The 19,249-nt window shown below is 41.4% G+C and overlaps 1 protein-coding gene across 2 annotated transcripts; it reads right to left on the bottom strand.

The window, feature by feature from the left end:
* Window positions 1-261: 261 nt before the first annotated feature.
* On the bottom strand, window positions 262-18,276 carry LOC103476165 (protein mono-ADP-ribosyltransferase PARP14-like). Of its 2 annotated transcripts, none has more exons than XM_081599212.1 (14): window positions 17,728-18,276; window positions 17,521-17,645; window positions 6,707-8,224; window positions 6,289-6,525; window positions 5,728-5,952; window positions 5,598-5,652; window positions 5,363-5,509; window positions 4,264-4,326; window positions 3,996-4,172; window positions 3,731-3,910; window positions 3,017-3,628; window positions 2,461-2,597; window positions 2,151-2,331; window positions 262-1,977 (listed from the first exon to the last, which is right to left on the bottom strand). In XM_081599212.1, exons 1-14 carry the CDS (start codon window positions 17,897-17,899, stop codon window positions 1,688-1,690), a joined length of 4,119 nt encoding a protein of 1,372 aa, XP_081455338.1. In that variant the 5' UTR covers window positions 17,900-18,276; the 3' UTR covers window positions 262-1,687. The 2 variants fall into 2 exon arrangements, with proteins under 2 accessions (XP_081455338.1, XP_081455337.1); XM_081599211.1 differs by lacking the exons at window positions 17,521-17,645; window positions 17,728-18,276 and adding exons at window positions 9,613-9,737; window positions 9,820-10,073.
* Window positions 18,277-19,249: the final 973 nt, after the last annotated feature.

Raw genomic sequence — 19,249 nt, 5'->3', positions numbered from 1 at the left:
TACTTCAATCTATGAGTCTGAATGAGTCTACTTGAACGTTTCTAAAATGACAAGAAACCGCTCCCTTTTTCATGATTTTCCAATTTTTCTAAGATATACTCAGATAACACACAGTTTTACTGATTTAAAGCAATCCAACATTCGGAATTAGAAATGAAAATTGTCTGTTTTTGTCTTGTAAAATACAGTCCAATGTAGTTGAGGATATCTCTCAAATAAACAGAGCAACACAATAGCCTAAAAAGTCACCAACACTGTACATGTTGTTTTGAGAACTTTTATTCAGAGAATAAATGCATTTCCTGTACTAAATCAAGACATCAAGACGGTCAGATTAAGCAGGAGGGGAAAAGATCAAGTTGACCCATGGCACAACTACTTTTTATGGAACTTAAGTTCAGAAAAAAATATATAGTTTTTACAAACATTTTACTGTACAGCCTTAAAGTGCATTAGAAAAACTTGATTTGTTGAGAAAGTCCCCACCCAACAGAACAAGGTAATGCAAACCTTAAACCATGTGGTTAAAAATCAGTGGCACTTTTTAGATTCATTCATGTAAACAGTAATTAGTACCGTATTTTCCGAACTATAGTGTGCACCTTACTATAAAGTGCATGTACTAAGTTAAAAAACAAACAAACTGGAAACGTACATATATAGGCCGCTGGTATCTCCGCCGCTCTCGGTTTTCTATCAATCTGCTATTAAGAACGCAGCCCTGTGTCTCCAACGCCGAACCATGGATTCGTTCACACCCAGCGGCTCTATTTCCCTCCTGTACTGCCAGATCGATACTCCTCAACTTAAAAGTGGGATCTTTTTCTTCGTGTTGTTTCCATAATGAGGGGGTAAGAGTTTGAAGACATTTCTCCGTCGTGCCTGCTTCTTGCATGTGCTTGTTCTAAAAGAAAACTAGCGCTTTCTTCTTTGATTTCCAATTGTGACTTCCAATGATTCACTTCCTGCTAAAGAGCCCCCTGGTGGCTGAAGAAAAATCCACAGAAAAGCCGCACCAGGCGATAAGCCACATGATTCAAAGCGGGGAAAAGTAGAGCTTATAGTCAAAAAAATATGGAATTGACATTTTTATTGCTTTTATTTTGTGTTTGCTCATTTTTATTTACAGTACTATGCAAAATCGCTAAATCACTCGTATTTAATTTTGCTTCTGTTGAGTCTGCTTTTTTCTCGTTTTCTCTGAGGCATCTAAACTATTGAAAATAGATTTGCAATATCTGGATGTCATATGTTTAAGAAATGGTAAAATGTGTAGCAAAGATCAGACACAAGGTCTTTATTGACCATGTGTTTTATGTCAGGTTTTCAGCTCTCTTGGGAATAACCCTGTTGAAGCTGTTTAAGATTTATTCAAGATGTATTTAAGATTGTTTTATTTGCTATTTCTTTTTACAGATTCGGTCAAAAAGGTTTCAATAAATTGTGTCTATCTGACAGGCAGATAAGTTTCAAAAGATCTTTTTAACAGGTTCATCTAAGAAATCAAAGGAAAATCAACATAGATCTCTCAAAAATCTGATAAAATAATAATCATGGTTACAATAAGTTAAAGGATCAATAGATTTGAGGTTTTCCGGTAATCCAGGAAATATTTTTTTTAACCTAATATTACCCAGAAACAATTAATTCACTCTAACTTTGACAGGACCACGAGACATTTTCAGGGTCATTGCTTGAAGGTGATGAGGTAGTCCGGGTAAGCTTGGTCATCGTGGAACACGACAAACATGTTGGGTCTGTCCATTTTATCCACCACGCTGTCGTATAGTATATGAGGCTGCTGGTCATCGCGAGGCGGAGGAACCTTCATGCCGCTTTGGCCCAGAGTGTAGACGCCCGTCAGGACTCTAACCACAAACATCATCTGGGAGCCGTCAGCAGCAGGTCTGGAGTAGGTGGGATGGGTGGAGTAGCTGGCATTTACAGCAAAGTAGGTTCCCTCTCCAAAGCTTGTTGCTGAGACAGACAAAAATAAATAAAGACTGTAGTAAACTATAGCAAAGAGATACTTGCTGAACAATCCTTTTATTTACTAATTTCTTGTCTACTTTTAAGATAGACATCACCTTTTTAATGTATAAAAGCTGTAAGATATAATGCATGGTTTAGACTATATAAGATAGTTTTACCGTTTTGCCCACAGAAGCGCCTGTTGAAGCCAGTTTTCATGATGGAGTCACAGTTGTCCTCCGTTGTCCCATGGTATAGAAACTTTTCATTTGCTCCTCCCTCCTGTTTGTTCTTTTCAAATATTTTTTTCTTCTGCGCCTCATAAGCACGTCGTAGATGAATGCTCTGCACTCGCTCAATCTAACAAGAGAAACAGAGAAAAAAAATTAAGGATAGCCATCAAAAACGTAAAACTCTAAATCACTCCTGAGGTAAGCAGCAACAAAGTCAATTTTTAAAAATTGTAAATTCTTAATGGAAGTCACCGACCTTCATTACAGTTTGTTTAGCAGTTAGTTTGAATCCCTGCTTCACTCTCTTGTATTCTGGTGAAGAAGACTGCAGCACTACCCTCTTCATCACCTCGCCATGCATCATGTTGTCCCATTCCAAAGGGAAAATGAAGTCTGGAAAATATATTAGACCAGAAAATTAGAACCTATCTTTTTTCCAGTTAATGAACCTGTGCTATAAAACAAGGATATCCAGTAGGATTGTTTCTAAGTTTACAACTAAGATTTAACCACAGCTTTCACACTGAATGAGAGGAATAAACAAAAGTTATATTAATCAGTTATATTGTCAAAATCTAGTAATATGATATTTGAGTGTAAATGCTGTAGTAGTCACTACTTAGTGTAATACATGGAAATATATATACATGTATATTTAAAGAAAAAGGACAAGGGCTTTAACAAAAATGAAGATGTAATAACAGCAAATTAACTAGCTGACACACAACACAGCAATAAGCATTTTGCAAAATGCTGGGTAAAAATAGTTTCTGACATACTTCATAGATACTTTTAAAATCTAATTTTCTCACCTTCCAGATTCTCAAGTCGTTTGAGGTTTGTTTTGTGCCCTTTAGACGAGACCGTTAAGTTTTGTAGATCCACTTTCCACAAGACTCTGTATGCATCCGTAATTCCTCCTGCAACATCCTTCCTTTCCAGGTTATAATTGGCTGTTTTGGGGAGTCTGTCCCAGTTTCCATTTTTCCCCAGGATGCACCACATCACACGTGTGTACAAATCGTCCTCCTCCCTCCCTCTCACCTCTCTCTTGAGGTTACCGTGCAGGTTTGAATTGAACTTCACAATTGCCCTGTTGACCCCGTCTTTCATGCCGTTCACCATCAGGTTTCCAGACGGATCCTTCTTCATGTACAGACCCTCCATCCTCACCAGCTGCTGCAGATCTAACATGTCGTCTGCGTTGAGACTGTCTAGCTGCTCTTTGGGGAAGGTGTGTTCGGTACACTGACTCTTATAAAGATTCTTCATTTTTTCCATGGCATCATTAACTTCCTTTCTGGTAAGACCCAGGAACAGGAATGTCGATGGCTCACTCACAGGAACGGTATCATATATGCTGAGGTCGGCAACCAGAGATAAAGGTGCTTGCTGTTGTACCTGAGGCGCCTGAAATGGTGGTGCTGGAAGACAAGTCAAAGACATTTGTGAAAAGTCCAAACATAATATTTAAACCATCAAGAGACACACTAGCAGGAAGTTATTTGTGAAAATAGTTCTGTTACATTTTCTTCCAGAAGTGGGGAACATCTGTGTTGCTTCTTCTTTAAAAGCTAAGAAGACGTTGATTTTAATCAGGACCAGTCGGATGGAGGTGAGGCTGTAAAAAGGACCAGATGATGCGGCAGTTTGGATTCCTCTCAGGATTGCACCTGCAACGACTGCAGGGTCCAGCCCACCGGCTCCTGCAGAAACAGATTGTTCACACAGAGTTCAGCCACACACTGCAACATTTATTATGTGTTCTCTAAAGAAACACAATATACTTACCTGCACAGATGGCAGGAATCGCTACAGAGCTAAATCCCTGGTTTTCACAGTAGTCAATGATGCTGGGCACAAGAGTTTCAACAAGGCTTGCATCTTTCTCTCCACATACATGTAAGATGGCTTTACAGGGAAACAGTCCAGGCGATGTCACAAAAACTTTTCCTCGGCTCACTTTCGCTGTACACACAAAGCACAGGAGATCACCACAAGAACAAACTATCTGAACTGTGTGTTGCTTTAAAACACTTGGCCAATTCTCCTCTCTTACCTGCTTTCAGCTGAGCTTCCACCACTGATCCAGCTACGGTTAAAATGTCTTTGCAGACTCCCTCTGTAATAAATAATAATGTACATTAATATGTTTTCTTTGCTGATGTGAAAGCAGAGCCAAGACTTGTTTCACAAAGGGTAACAATCAATTTACATTTTTAATAAGGAATTCGACTTGATAAAGTGCCATTTAAAATCCTTTTTAAAAGTAACACTATTTTAATTTCTCTGTAAACTTCCTAATGTTGATAATCAAAAAGAAAAAATTTAAATCACCTCCAGCTTTTTATTCAGTTATTCTATTATCAATAACAATAAAACAACACAAAGTCCAATAAATATTCATGCAGATAACATAATCCGATTTGTTAACCATTGTGTAACATTTTTTTAAATTAACTAATGGTATTTACTGAGATTAGATGGCAAACCAAAAACTTTTGATTATGTTTTAAATAATGTTGGTTGTTTCATGTGTTGTGTTCCAGGTGCTTTACTCATTTAGGTACATAATGATATCATCTTTTGTTCTTTTGTGGAAAATTTTGCTCTGACTATAAGCCAATTTGTCTCCTGGGGGACGTTTCATATGTGCTTAGACATCTGAGAAATTTAAATAGCTTTTTATTATACTGCATGGTAATTACGCCAACAAATTGCATGAGTTATTTTAGTTTAATTAAAGATCATAAACTGAACATTTTAATACGGTCTGATAAGCCACAAGCTGATTTTTGAGATCTTATGATGGTCAAATTCAGTAATGGAGCTTAAAGCCTCATGTCTCCACACATTTAGTCCCATTTGGAGGTTCAGTTTGCCTGACACCGCCTACTTCTTGAAAACCAATCAAAATCCAGGAAATCGTCTCAAGCATGTTTAAAGGGTAAATACTGATTAGGCCGAATCGAATGACCTGTTCTTATTCTGTTTTTGACAACTATCTATTGCTGCTGCCATGATTTTAAGTGCATATGTATTTATTCATCCTCTTTTCTGCTCAGTAATATGTGTGTGTAAACAAACAGCTTTACAGCTACAGTTCCTTCCTTGGACTTTGACCTTCAAATGCTCTCCTCCTGCAGTTGATCACCTACCATTGTAGAAGTTGACAAAGTCGGTGGTGTTCACCACAACGTCTGTAGTCTCGTTAGTGATGTCGCCGAACACCAATTGCAGTTTGACCCCGCCTCCTACAGTGATGTTGATGTCATCGAGGTCACTGGTGAGGGATCCGAAGAGCGCTGAGAGAAAGAAACCGTCTTGAAGTTTGATGCCAATAAAATGTTTATATGCTACAAAATTATGAACTGCCAATAAAGTCTGGTTTACCTCTGCCTCTCTGGTTCATGATTGAGCTGAGATGTTTGTATACTTCATGGTAGCTCTGGAAATAATTAAAATCAATAATAAATGTTTTATAACATTTATTTAAACTCCATACTTTGCCTTTAAGAGTTACCTCCTCAGAGTCTGGATAGCCCGGTTTTATGACGATGTGGATGGTGGTGAGATTCCCACATCGGTCAGACAATGCGAATTGGCGAATGCTTTCCTTCAGAATTTGAACAGCTTCACTCAAGGGGTATTTTAGGAGAAGTCCAGGCCCGATAACAGGAATGGCCACTGAACTGAAGCCCTTCTCTGCACAGAGGTCCAAACATCTTCTTAGCCCCCTAGAAAGAGCCTGAAAGACAAGAATAAAATATTTCCCTGTGTTAATAAGATCCACAGGCCAGACGGCATACATGGACCTTCCTTTACTAGGGGTGTCCCTCTGCTATCAGACTTGAAATCTTCTGATTTACATAGTGTGATTTACATAACATAGTAGTTATCCTGATTAGATACCAAAAACTCCACAATCAATCAATGAGTCCAAGCTGATCCTGTCCCAGAGAGCGACTCAATCTGTCTTTTTTGAGGCTAGTCACCTTATGAAGGATGCTAATTTCAGCCACTTGAAACCGTGGATTATTCTCTCCATAAATAGTTCTTGATTTTTGGGGTTCTGATTCCTCACCTGGACTCCTCTTCCTCCAACTCCGTCCCAAGCCAGGCACTCCATGCAGAATATCTTGGAGCAACCCAGAGAGGCGCTGGCACCGACCTCCAGAACATCACCAGGAATGAGGGAAGAATTTGCAGCCAATAAGTTGAACTTTGATTTGACCACATCTCCGCCTTTCACAAGCAATGATTTGCCAATATTTGTTGAAGACAGCTGCCTGCCATGTGTGGGGACGACCAAAACGTTCACCTGTGGAAACGTTTAGAAATAGCATTAATGGAAAACTGACAACCTGACGATATCGGGCCAGTAATGTCAGGATGTCGGACATTACTGCCAATGTCAGACATCCTGACATTGGCAGGATGTGAGACATTCTTTCTCACATCCTGCCAAATGTGAGAAAGAAAATAAAGGGAAATGGTCAAACCTGCTCTTTCTCTAAGCTGCCAATCTTGATTTTTAGGTTGATTTTGACTGGACTGTCTCCAACAGTGCTGAAGCGAGTCCTGGGAGTTGACGGTCTTGGTGTGATGCTGCTGAGGCTTCGCTGTTTGGTTGCCACAATTGGTGAGCTAACAACTTGTTGTTCCCTAATAATCACATGACAGGAAGTTTCAACCAGCTCTTTGCTGACTTTACCAGCTCCTTGGAAGTACTGCAGCACCCCAGGACCATCCAGAACCATTTTGTCCATCGTCATGCTGGCCAGAGCTGACCCAAGGGTTTGTTTGGTCTCCTGAACCCGCGAACGAGGACCAGACAAAAGAACACAAGGATTTGGAAAAGGGGAGGCTTTGAGTGTCACATTGGTCTGCTTCATGCCAAGTATTTCTAAGATTTTATCAAAGCAGTCAACAAGTTCAGGATACTGCAGACTGATAACCTCTTGAGTTGAAACCTGATTTGCCTGGAAAGAATAAATAAGCTCTTTAAGCTTGTTCACATGTTCAGTGTAGCCCACCAGCTTCACTCTGGATGATGAAGTGCCACTGGATCCAGGAAGGAAGCTAAAGTTCACTCTTGGCTCGCCAAGGTTTTCCTCGCTCTTGGCTTTGTCGAGGATTTCCTTGAGTCTGTCTAGATCTGGAGCCACAGCTGCAGCACCCTGAAGAGTCACACTGGACTCATTCAGATCTCTCAGCACCGTCGTCTCTGCTTCCCTCAGAGCATCCGAAGACAAACTGGACAGAACCAGTTCCGACCCGACCTCCAGGGACACTGGGCTTCTGAGACTTTGCTCAAACCGTGTTTGGTACTTGGAGATGACGATGCTAGTTGCCATGAAGTCTAATAAATCATTTGAAAGATTAACCCTCTTTTCTTGTATCTTCTTCATCAGTTCGTTAAGTTTGGCTGCACCAAGCTGCACCTTATCTTCAGGACCTTCTAAGATGATGATGTTAGAGGCCCTGCTGATTTTAACCTCTGGACAACTTGCACTCATCTCTCGGTTGAACTCCTCCTCAATCATCTTGAACCGCTTCTCCACAACCGGCTGCTCTTTGCGAATTGGTATGCTTTTCTCCAGAACCGCAATCTTGTCCTTCACTACATCTGTCTCCCCTACAACCACAGCATAGCCACTCTCTGAGTACACTCTCACATCATCAGACACAAAGAAGGGATCCTGTAGAACCTTCTTGACTTGTTTGGGCTCAAGGACATGATGGCAGGTGTAGGCCTCAATGAAACTGATGAAGGTCCGGCCGACTTGTAGCTCCCAGTTTTCTGCTGCACCATCAAAAGCTCCTCCAGGCCCCTTTTCTATGTTCCCCCTCACCACTGCCTCTTCTTCCTCAAAATCTAGCTGTATTGAACAGCCGATTGCAGACAACTGCTTCTGCAGTATTTTGTAAGCTTTAGGGTTGTCTCTCATGTAGAACAAGAGAAAGATGTCTGTCCTGAAAATCTTCTCAAGACCTTTTGTGCCGACTTTAGTAGTTGTCTGAAAGAGCAAAACAGAAAAATTAATGAATTTGTTACATAGCGGAAAAGTGGACACAGACAAAATTCATTAGCAAAAACATCGCACCTTGGGAAACCTAACCACATTTTATTTCCAAAAACAATAATGTATTTATTGGGGTTTTATGTGATAGATCAACACAAAGTAGTACAAGAAAAGTGTCTGAAATCTTCAGACAAACCTGAAGACAAACTTTTGTTCCCTGTTCTCTGATCATCAGAGAACAAACATCATGAAGACCAGGGATCATGGAAGATGGGGTTTGTGAGAAAGTTCTAGACAGGTTTAACTCAAAGTTAGGTTATAAAGCAGTACCCCAAGACTGGAACGTCACTCATAGATCTGCTCAATCCATTATCTTTGAAAGAATTGGAAGAATTGAAAGAATGTAGAAAACTGCAACCCAAAATAACATGACTGTCCATGACTGTAGACATCATTTGTGTACTCTATATGTAAAAGCAGCTCATTTCCAATTTTCCACAAATCATGTGGAGGATTGATCAAACATGAGGAAAAGGGTGATCTGGTCATTAGACATCAAAACTGAGCTTCTTTGCCTAAATGAAAAACACAGTATGTTGATTCAGGTGTGTTGAAGCAAGGATGCATCTAGTAGCTCAATTGGTTTGGACCTGCTTCAGAACAACGCATAGAACAGTCCAGTCAATTTCCAGATTTAAATCCAATAGAGAGTCTGTGGCAACACTTCAGACTTGCTCATCACACATGCTGCCCATCTGGTCTAGCTGAGCGTCAGCCATTTAAAAAAAAAATAAAAGTGGGCAAAACATTTTGTCTCCTAGATGTGCAAATTCAGCAGCAACATGGACCCAGAAACTGTGGCAGCAAAAAAATGGTTCTACAAATGAGGTTCTACAAGGAGGCTGAATACCCATGTGTCACACTTGTCAGAGATTTACTTTGTAAGAATCTGAAAAATCATATGTAATTTTCATTACACTTAACAATATGACTTTGAACTAGTCAATCATATAAAGTCTCAAAAATATAAATTCAAGTTCATGTTTATATTGTGACAAAATAAGATGTATGGATACATTTTGCAAGGTATTTTGTATTGTGTTTGTGAAATATTGAAATATTTCTCTTACATAAATAAAGATTGCGCAAGTTAATACTAAACACTATCGTCATTGAATATTTACTTTCCAGTTTTGTGACTCAAATCCACCAAAGTCAGAAACATAAGGAGAACTGGTCTGAGCAGTTGAAAATGAAACCAAAAGAAAAATCAAGACAAATATGCACTGGTATGTTTAGTTAACAACACTAGGCCCTGTTGAGGTTTTATTCTGGTTATATAAAAAAATATATATATATATTTGCAATAAACTAGATCTCACTTGTGATTGGCTTGTCGATGGCTGATCCTGGGTCTGTGGTGAACTGCTCCGAGTCACGGTCAGGTGTAGATCTCCCCCAGGAAGACTAATCGTATGAGTTTTCCTCTTTAAAACCCTTTCCTGGTCTAGAAGATGAAAAAGAATATTAATAATGTCCGTTTTAAATTTGCATGCATGATCTTATTTAAGCCAAATATCAGTGCATACCTTCTTGTTCCTTGAAGCAGACTTTATAGACGTTGTCTCCCACCTTTTCAATCCCCCCACAGTCGCCTCCCCCGGAGTCTCTTCTTTTCTGAAAGTGTCTCCTGACCTTTTCCTTCTCTCTGTCTGTTAAATATCTGGCCTCAAAATACAGCGGATATGGATATTCAGCCATTTTTGACTTCTAAACTGAGAGAGGACTTTCTGTGCTTGTCCGTAATCTGAGTAAACAGCGTTTACTAAAGAGCTAGTTTCACTTTCTGTTATTTGTCACCTCCCCATCATGCTTGTGACACACCCAGTCCAGTCACAGTTCGGGAAATGGAAAACTTGAAGGTATTTCCTGGTGTCACTGTTGAACACTGGCAAATTACAAAGTAAATAAAAGACAATAATACCCACTGATCTTGATAATATTTATTAATGTACAAACACAGCATATAACATCTCATGTGGCTATGACATAACGTGCAATTTTGTAATATCCCTACATTGACTGAGTAGAAGAAATATATTTGCACACAAGTAATACTCAAGCTGCGTCCCACATACCATATATGTAATCATAGTAAAACTTTTAACTGTTTTATTATTTGTTGAAATGTGTGTGAACTGGTTCCACCTCTAATTTTATGAGCCAAACGAGTTAAAAGGAAATCACCATAGGACCTTCAGAAAATCTGATAAAATAATAATAAAGACAGCTTTCAAAGGTTACAACAAAGTCTAGCTTAAGTATCAACACATTTGAGGTTTTAGTACAGTTCAGTGAAATCTGTATTTCTTCTAATTTTAACCTAATGTTACCCAAAAACCATTATTTCACTCTAACTTTGAAAGGACCATGAGACGATTTCAGGGTCATTGCTTGAAGGTGATGAGGTAGTCCGGATAAGCTTGGTCATCGTGGAACACGACAAACATGTTGGGTCTGTCCATTTTATCCACCACGCTGTCGTATAGTATATGAGGCTGCTGGTCATCGCGAGGCGGAGGAACCTTCATGCCGCTTTGGCCCAGAGTGTAGACGCCCGTCAGGACTCTAACCACAAACATCATCTGAGAGCCGTCAGCAGCAGGTCTGGAATAGGCGGAGTTTGTGGAGTAGCTGGCATCTACAGCAAAGTGGGTTCCCTCTCCATATTTTGTTGCTATGAGACCGAGAAAATAAAGATTTTAGCAAACTATAACAAAGACATACTTGCTGAACAGGTTTTCCTTTTTATTTACTAATTTCTTGGCTACTTTTAAGGTACACATCACTATTGCAATTTATAAAAGCTGTAAGATATAATGCATGGTTTAGACCAGGGGTGGGCAGCTCCAGGTCTTGAGGGCCGGTCTCCTGCAACTTTTAGACGTGTCTCAACATCAACACACCTGAGTCACATAATGAGGTTGTTAGCAGGACTCTGTAGAACCTGACTGCACTTAGAAGGCAATTCAGCTATTGGATTCAAGTGTGTTGGACCAGGGAGACATCTAAGAGTTGCAGGACACCAGCCCTCGAGGACCAGGATTGCCCACCCCTGGTTTAGACTATATAAGATAGTTTTACCATTTTGCCCACAGAAGCGCCTGTTGAAGCCAGTTTTCATGATGGAGTCACAATTGTCCTCCGTTGTCCCATGGTATAGAAACTTTTCATTTGCTCCTCCCTCCTGTTTGTTCTTTTCAAATATTTGTGTCTTCTGTGCCTCATAAACACGTCGTCGATGAATGCTCTGCACTCGCTCAATCTAACAAGTAACAGAGAAAAACTGTTAAAGCACCATTTCTTCAACTGTTGACCACACTTGTAATCATTGAGGTATGCTTTTAGGTAAATTTAAGTAGTAGGGAATCATGTCCAGGGTTGTACTCCACATGTTCAGCCTTACTCGTGTCATCAATGAGTAGGACCGAACATGTAGTGACTGATTAGGTGAAATTTTTTTTTAGGTATTTGGGTCAAAGTTAATACAAAAACCAGGAGAAAAACATATTAAGGAAACTTCTGAGGTAAGCAGCAGCAAAGTTAATTTTTAAAAACTGTAAATTGATTCCTAAAGGAAACCACCGACCTTGATTATAGTTTGGTTGGCAGTTCGTTTGAATCCCTGCTTCACTCTCCTGTATTCTGGTGTACAAGGTTGCAACGTTACCCTCTTCATCACCTCGCCGTACGCCATGCTGTCCCATTCCAAAGGAAAAACGAAGTCTGGAAAATATATTAGATCAGAAAATTAGAGAATTTTTTTTTTCTATTTAGTGAACCTGTGTTATAAAATAAGAATATTCAGAACGATTGTTTCTAAGTTTACAAATTACATTTATCCACAGCTTTGACATTGAATGAAAAACGAGGAAGGTAATTTTACCAAATTAGTTAACTGACACACAACCCAGCAATAACAGGCATTTTGCAAAATGCTGGGAAAAAGTAGCTTCTGACATACTTCACAAATCTGCTTTTCTCACCTTCCAGGTTCTCAAGTCGTTTGAGATTTGTTTTGTGTCCTGCAGATACTGCTAGGTTTCGAAGATCCACTTGCCACAAGACTCCGTGTGCATCCACAATTCCTCCTGCAACATCCCTCATTTCCAGGTTGTAATTGGCCTTTTTGGGGACTCTTTCCCAGTTTCCATTTTTCCCCAGGATGCACCACATCACACGTGCGAACAATTCGTCCTCCTCCCTCCCTCTCGTGAGGGTGTCATGCAGGTTTGAATTAACCTTCACAATTGTCCTGTTGATCCCGTCTTTCATACCGCTTACTATCAAGTTTCCCAAAAGGTCCTTTTTCAGGTACACACCCTCGGTCTGCTTCATGCCAATAATTTCTAACATTTTATCAAAGCAGTCAACAAGTTCAGGACACTGCAGATTGATGACCTCTTCAGTTGAAACCTGATTTGCCTGGTAGTGATAAAGAAGCTCTCTAAGCTTGTTCACATGTTCACTGTAGCCCACCAGCTTCATTTTGGTTGTACCACTGGATCCAGGAAGGAAGCTAACACTCTCTCTTAGCTCGCCACAGTTTTCCTCGCTCTTGGCTTTGTCGAGGATTTCCTTGAGTCTGTCTAGATCTGGAGCCACAGCTGCAGCACCTTGAAGAGTCACACTGGACTCATTCAGATCTCTCAGCACCGTCGCCTCTGCTTCCCTCAGAGCATCCAAAGACAAACTGGACAGAACCAGTTCCGACCCGACCTCCAGGGACACTGGGCTTCTGAGACTTTGCTCAAACCGTGTTTGGTACTTGGAGATGACGCTGCTGGTGGCCATGAAGTCTAATAAATCACTGGAAAGATTAACCCTCTTTTCTTGTATTTTCTTAATCAGTTCATTAAGTTTGGCTGCACCAAGCTGCACCTTATCTTCAGGACCTTCTAAGATAATGATGTTAGAGGCCCTGCTGATTTTAACCTCTGGACAACTTGCACTCATCTCTCGGTTGAACTCCTCCTCAATCAGCTTGAACTGCTTCTCCACAACCGGCTGTTCTTTGCGAATTGGTATGCTTTTCTCCAGAACCGCAATCTTGTCCTTCACTACATCTGTCTCCCCTACAACCACAGCATAGCCACTCTCTGAGTACACTCTCACATCATCAGACACAAAGAAGGGATCCTGTAGAACCTTCTTGACTTTTTTGGGCTCAAGGACATGATGGCAGGTGTAGGCCTCAATGAAATTGATGAAGGTCCGGTCCACTTGTAGCTCCAAGTTTTCTGCTGCGCCACCAAAAGCTCCTCCGGGCCCCTTTTCTATGTTCCCTCTCACCACTGCCTGTTCTTCCTCAAAATCTAGCTGTATTGAACAGCCGATTGCAGACAACTGCTTCTGCAGTGTTTTGTAAGCTTTAGAGTTGTCTCTCATGTAGAATAAGAGAAAGATGTCTGTCTTGAAAGTCTTCTCAAGACCTTTTGTGCCGACTTTAGTCGTCGTCTGAAAGACCAAAACAGCAAAATTAATGAATTTGTTATGTAACAAAAAAGTAGACACAGACAAAATTCATTAGAAAACACAGTGACCCAGGAAACCTTTCCACATTTTATTTCCAAAAAACTGTTATGCATTTATTGGGATTTTATGTGATAGACCAACACAAAGTAGTATAAGGAAAATGATCATTTCCCCTCTCGTCCCCCCCATTCATTACTTTTGGGTGTGCTATGCTGAGACTTACACAAATAGGTGGAGGGAATTCCAATGAGTAAGTGTGACTTCATGAGTGTTTGTAGTGGTTTCTTTGTTTTGAAACCTCTCATCCAGAACCTGGCCGTACCAACAACCAGCTATCGCCGGCTGCTGGAAACAAGTCGATCGGCAGAGCAGCCTGACTAAGAGTACTCAAAGCGGGGGGCCGTAGCGTGCATCTGATCCAGGAGATGTGGAGCCAGTTCCAGTGGATCATACAGAGCTGGAAAATGCGTAGTTGTCCAGGTGACCACGTCTGGTAAACAGGGCACAGGACCAAACGTTTGGAATCGCTGGAGTACAAGGCCCAGAGGAACCCCGACTGGGCAGTCACTGGAAAATCGAGTGACGGAGGATTCGGGAGCTGAGCAGTTGCAGGAGGCTGACTAAAAGAATTGACTTGATGTGTTCCACTACAGTGGAACACATCTGAAATTGTAATTATAAGAAATTACAATTTCTTACTACATCTGGCATCCCCCGTGATTATGACATTTTTTTTATTCCTAGGTGGCGTTGCTGTTTTCAGTTTCCGTGCATCTAAAATTGATGGCACCACTTGGTGGCCACATGTTTCACACCAATTAGAAATTTGTTTTGCAAGAAGCTGAAAAATCATAATTTTTATTACACTTAACAAATACAACTTTAGGTCAATCACAAAAAAATCCCACAAATATTGTTCAGGTTTGTAATGTGACAAAATGAGATGTACGAATACATTTTGCAAGGCACTTTGTTTTGTCATTATCTCTAACAAAAACAAAGATTGTACAAGTTACTACTCAACACCATAGTCACTGAATATTTACTTTACAGTTGTGTGACTAAAATTCATAAGAAAAACTGGTCTGATCAGTTGAAAATAAAACTTAAAGGAAAATCCAGACAAACACGGATAACACTTTATTTGAAGGGGTGTGTATAAGACTGTTGACAAAAGCATGAAGTCTTTATGAATATTTATTAGCATCCTCCTCACCTGTAGCATGTCTTCATTAGCGTCCTTTGGCCCTCCACCCACGCCCACCCCCTTGTGTCCTTAGGCTAAAACGAGTCTTCATGTGGCTATTGCCAAAGCAAAGAACACAAGCACTGACTGTTATAGCATTTGACAGTGTAATACGCAATTACATCTTTATAACTGCTGCTACTTGTTCCACTTTACTTGAGATTAGTAAGGACTCTTATGGTAGCTTTTGTCAGTGTAATAACATTTAATGATGTATTTATAATTGGTCCTACTTGTTCCACTTTATTTGAGGTTAGGGGGAATATTAATGATTGTGTTGTTAAACGTCTGACAGGTTAACAATGACATCTTAGACCAATCCATAAGGGAAAATATTAATGATAATGATCTTGTGACTGTCACAGTTAAGAGAAGCAATGAATGACAGGGTAATGTAATAATACACAAAAATACATACATTTTACATGAATATGTTTTACATAGTGATAATTAATAACTTATGACATATTTATAACAGATGATTCTTGGTTAATGTCAAGTTGTCATAACAAAGACATTTCAAGGAATTTATTTTTTATTTTATTTTTATTTTATATTTATTTTTAAAATTTTATTTTTGTAATAAAAGTGTCATTGCAGCACCAACACTGTTTATAGTGGGGATGGTGCGCTGCTGACCTCAACTCGGGACGTTGTGGGCCGGTGGGCGGAATACTTCGAAGACCTCCTCAATCCCACCAACATGCCTTCTGGTGAGGAAGCTGAGCATGGGGACTCTGGGCTGGGCTCTCCAATCTCTGGGGACGAGGTCGCCGAGGTGGTCAAAAAGCTCCTCGGTGGCAGGGCCCCGGGGGTGGATGAGATCCGCCCAGAGTTCCTTAAGGCTCTGGATGTTGCGGGGTTGTGTTGGCTAACGCGACTCTGCAATATCGCATGGACATCGGGGGCAGTTCCCCTGGACTGGCAGACTGGGGTGGTGGTCCCCCTGTTTAAAAAGGGGGACAGGAGGGTGTGCTTTAATTACAGGGGGATCACACTCTTAAGCCTCCCTGGTAAGGTCTATTCAGGGGTCCTGGAGAGGAGGGTCCGTCGGATAGTCGAACCTCGGATTCAGGAAGAGCAGTGTGGTTTTCGTCCTGGTCGTGGAACACTGGACCAGCTCTACACCCTCAGCGGGGTCCTGGAGGGTGCATGGGAGTTCGCCCAACTAGTCTACATGTGTTTTGTGGACTTGGAGAAGGCGTTAGACCGTGTCCCTCGGGGGGCCCTGTGGGGGGTACTCCGGGAGTATGGGGTACTGGGCCCTTTGATACGGGCTGTCAGGTCCCTGTATGACCGGTGTCAGAGTCTGGTCCGCATTGCCGGCAGTAAGTCGGGCTCGTTTCCGGTGAGAGTTGGACTCCGCCAAGGCTGCCCTTTGTCACAGATTCTGTTCATTACTTTTATGGACAGAATTTCTAGGCGCAGCCGAGGTGTTGAGGGGATCCATTTTGGTGGCCTTAGGATCGCATCTCTGCTTTTTGCGGATGATGTGGTCCTGTTGGCTTCATCGGAACGTGATCTGCAGCTCTCACTGGAGCGGTTCGCAGCCGAGTGTGAAGCGGCCGGGATGAGGCTCAGTGCCTCCAAATCCGAGGCCATGGTCTTGAGCCGGAAAAGGGTAGAGTGCCTTCTCCGGGTCAGGGGGGTCGTCCTGCCTCAAGTGGAGGAGTTTAAGTATCTGGGGATCTTGTTCACAAATGAGGGAAGAAGGGAACGGGAGATCGACAGGCGGATTGGGGCAGCGTCTACTGTGAAGCGGGCGCTGTACCGGTCCGTCGTGGTGAAGAGAGAGCTGAGCCAAAAAGCGAAGCTCTCGATTTACCGGTCAATCTACGTTCCCACCCTCATCTATGGTCATGAGCTTTGGGTCATGACCGAAAGAACGAGATCACGGGTACAAGCGGCCGAAATGGGTTTCCTCCGCAGGGTGGCTGGGCTCTCCCTTAGAGATAGGGTGAGAAGCTCGGTCATCCGGGAGGGACTCAGAGTAGAGCCGCTGCTCCTCCACGTCGAGAGGAGCCAGTTGAGGTGGCTCGGGCATCTGGTAAGGATGCCTCCTGGACGCCTCCCTGGTGAGGTGTTCCGGGCATGTCCCACCGGGAGGAGGCCTCGGGGAAGACCCAGGACACGCTGGAGGGATTACGTCTCTCGGCTGGCCTGGGAACGCCTTGGGATTCCCCCGGAGGAGCTGGAAGAAGTGGCTGGGGAGAGGGAAGTCTGGGCCTCCCTTCTGAAGCTGCTGCCCCCGCGACCCGATCCCGGATAAGCGGAAGAAAATGGATGGATGGATGGATGGATTATTTACCAAATGATATTTAATGACAACAGTAAAATATTCATTAAGACTTCTTTATGTTTATGACAGTGTCATGTCAGTATGCACACCCCTTCAAAGAAAGTGTGCACTACCAGGTTAAAACTGGTATGTTTAGTCAACAACACCATGCCCCGTTCAGGTTTCACCCTGATTATGTATTTTATTTTATTGCAATAAACTAGAGCTCACTTGTGACTGGTTTGTCGATGGCTGATCCTGGGTCTGTGGTGAACTGCTGGGAATCACGGTCAGCTGTAGATCTTCCCCAGGAAGACTAATCGTATGAGTTTTCCTCTTTAAAACCCTTTCTTGGTCTAGAAGATGAAAGAGAATATAAATACTCTATGTTTTAAATTTGCATGCTTGCTCTTATTTAAGCCAAATATCAGTGCGTACCTTCTTGTTCCTTGAAGCAGACTTTATAGACGTTGTCTCCCACCTTTTCAATCTCTTCACAGTCGCCTCCCCCGGAGTCTCTTCTTTTCAGAAAGTGTCTCCTGACCTTTTCCTTCTCTCTGTCTGTTAAATATCTGGCCTCAAAATACAGCGGATATGAAAATTCAGCCATTTTTGATTTCTAAACTAAAAGAGGACTTTCTATGCGTTTCCTTATTCTGAGTAAACAGCGTTCGCTGAAGAATTAGTTTCACTTTTTCTTGTTTTTCAACGCCTCTTTGGACACACCCAGTCGCTTTGTGGCAAATGGAAATCTTGAAGGTATTTTTTGGTGTCATTGTTGAACACTGGCAAAGAAAAAGGTAAATAAACGACAAAAAACGCAGATTTATTAAAATACAAACAGTGTCCAACATTTTCATGTGACTGTGAAATAACTTATGATTGCATAATTCATCGTGTAGAAGTATATTCAAATACACAACTAACACTCAAGCTGCCTCACACATACCAGATATGTAATGATAACGTGTGGTGGCAAGCAGAGACCTTTGTTTCAAGCATAGAGTGTTTCTCTTGGGTAAAGTCTGCTGCTGCCAGGATTCCGAGAGCAAACTTGAAATGGGAAGAGTCAAGAATTGAAAGCACTTGGGATAAAGCGGTGTCATATTACAGTAATGTCCTATCCTGGAAGGAAAACCACTTCTTTTATTTTTATCTTATCATATTTGAAACAAGCAGGTTGTGTGAACTATCAAACAAGACCCTGAAAGAATAGACAAAAAATATTTCTGGCATTTTCTTTTGTCGATGAATGATTGCATGACCTGACAAGTTTAGCAGATGGGTTAGCCCATTACTTATGTTATGTTAATGTCTTTAGATCAAAGGAAAAGTGTAGCTGTTGTGGATCAATTGCAGAGAAGGTCAAATTGAGTTTTGCCCAATGTTGTACCTTCGTAATTATAGTCGAAAAATGATTTATGCTTTTGTCATGTCTGAATTATTGCAATGCAGTTTAAACATCTGAGCAAAAACTTCATACATGTTGAGGTTTTTACAGTCTGCTGCTGCCAGGACTCTGACAATGCAAACCACGTTCTCACATGTTTCCCACCCCAAATTCAACCGAGCTGGCTAAGGGTTTATTTTTAGGCACATTCTAAGTTTCTTCTAAGTTTCAAAATATAAAAAAAAATAAATGTCTCCTCTAAACCATCTCATCTTACATAATTACCACAGTCACAACAAATCACAGCATGTTAATCGCCAGGATTCAGCTGCTGATTCAGCTGCTGATTCAGCTTAATCGTTCCGGTTTTGCAACTCATACACCCCTTGAGTCTAGACAACAGCGCTAGCTCTTCACCGTCTCTGAAAAAGATCCCTGTGGCATCCCGGGTGTAATTCTCCTCTATTATTGTTTTAACAGAAAGTCATAATGTTGCTAGGTAGACTGAATACCTTCCTCACATTGTCATATATTTGCTCATTTTTCTTCCAAACCAATTTTTCTTCCAAA

Source organism: Poecilia reticulata, chromosome 18 (assembly GCF_904066995.2).
Source record: "Poecilia reticulata chromosome 18, P_reticulata-male-v2, whole genome shotgun sequence".
Taxonomy (NCBI): Eukaryota; Metazoa; Chordata; class Actinopteri; order Cyprinodontiformes; family Poeciliidae; genus Poecilia; species Poecilia reticulata.
Note: the sequence above shows the minus strand (reverse complement) of the source record. Positions and strands in the feature narration are given on the sequence as shown.

Bases quoted from the DNA above. Each gene is read 5' to 3' on its own strand.
- LOC103476165 (XM_081599212.1), bottom strand. From the start codon at position 17,899: ATGGCTGAATTTTCATATCCGCTGTATTTTGAGGCCAGATATTTAACA. The intron at 3,629-3,730 runs GTAACAGAACTA...CTTGTCTTCCAG, and splicing joins CCCCACTTCTGGAAGAAAAT to CACCACCATTTCAGGCGCCT. The intron at 1,978-2,150 runs GTAAAACTATCT...TGTCTGTCTCAG, and splicing joins GCGCTTCTGTGGGCAAAACG to CAACAAGCTTTGGAGAGGGA.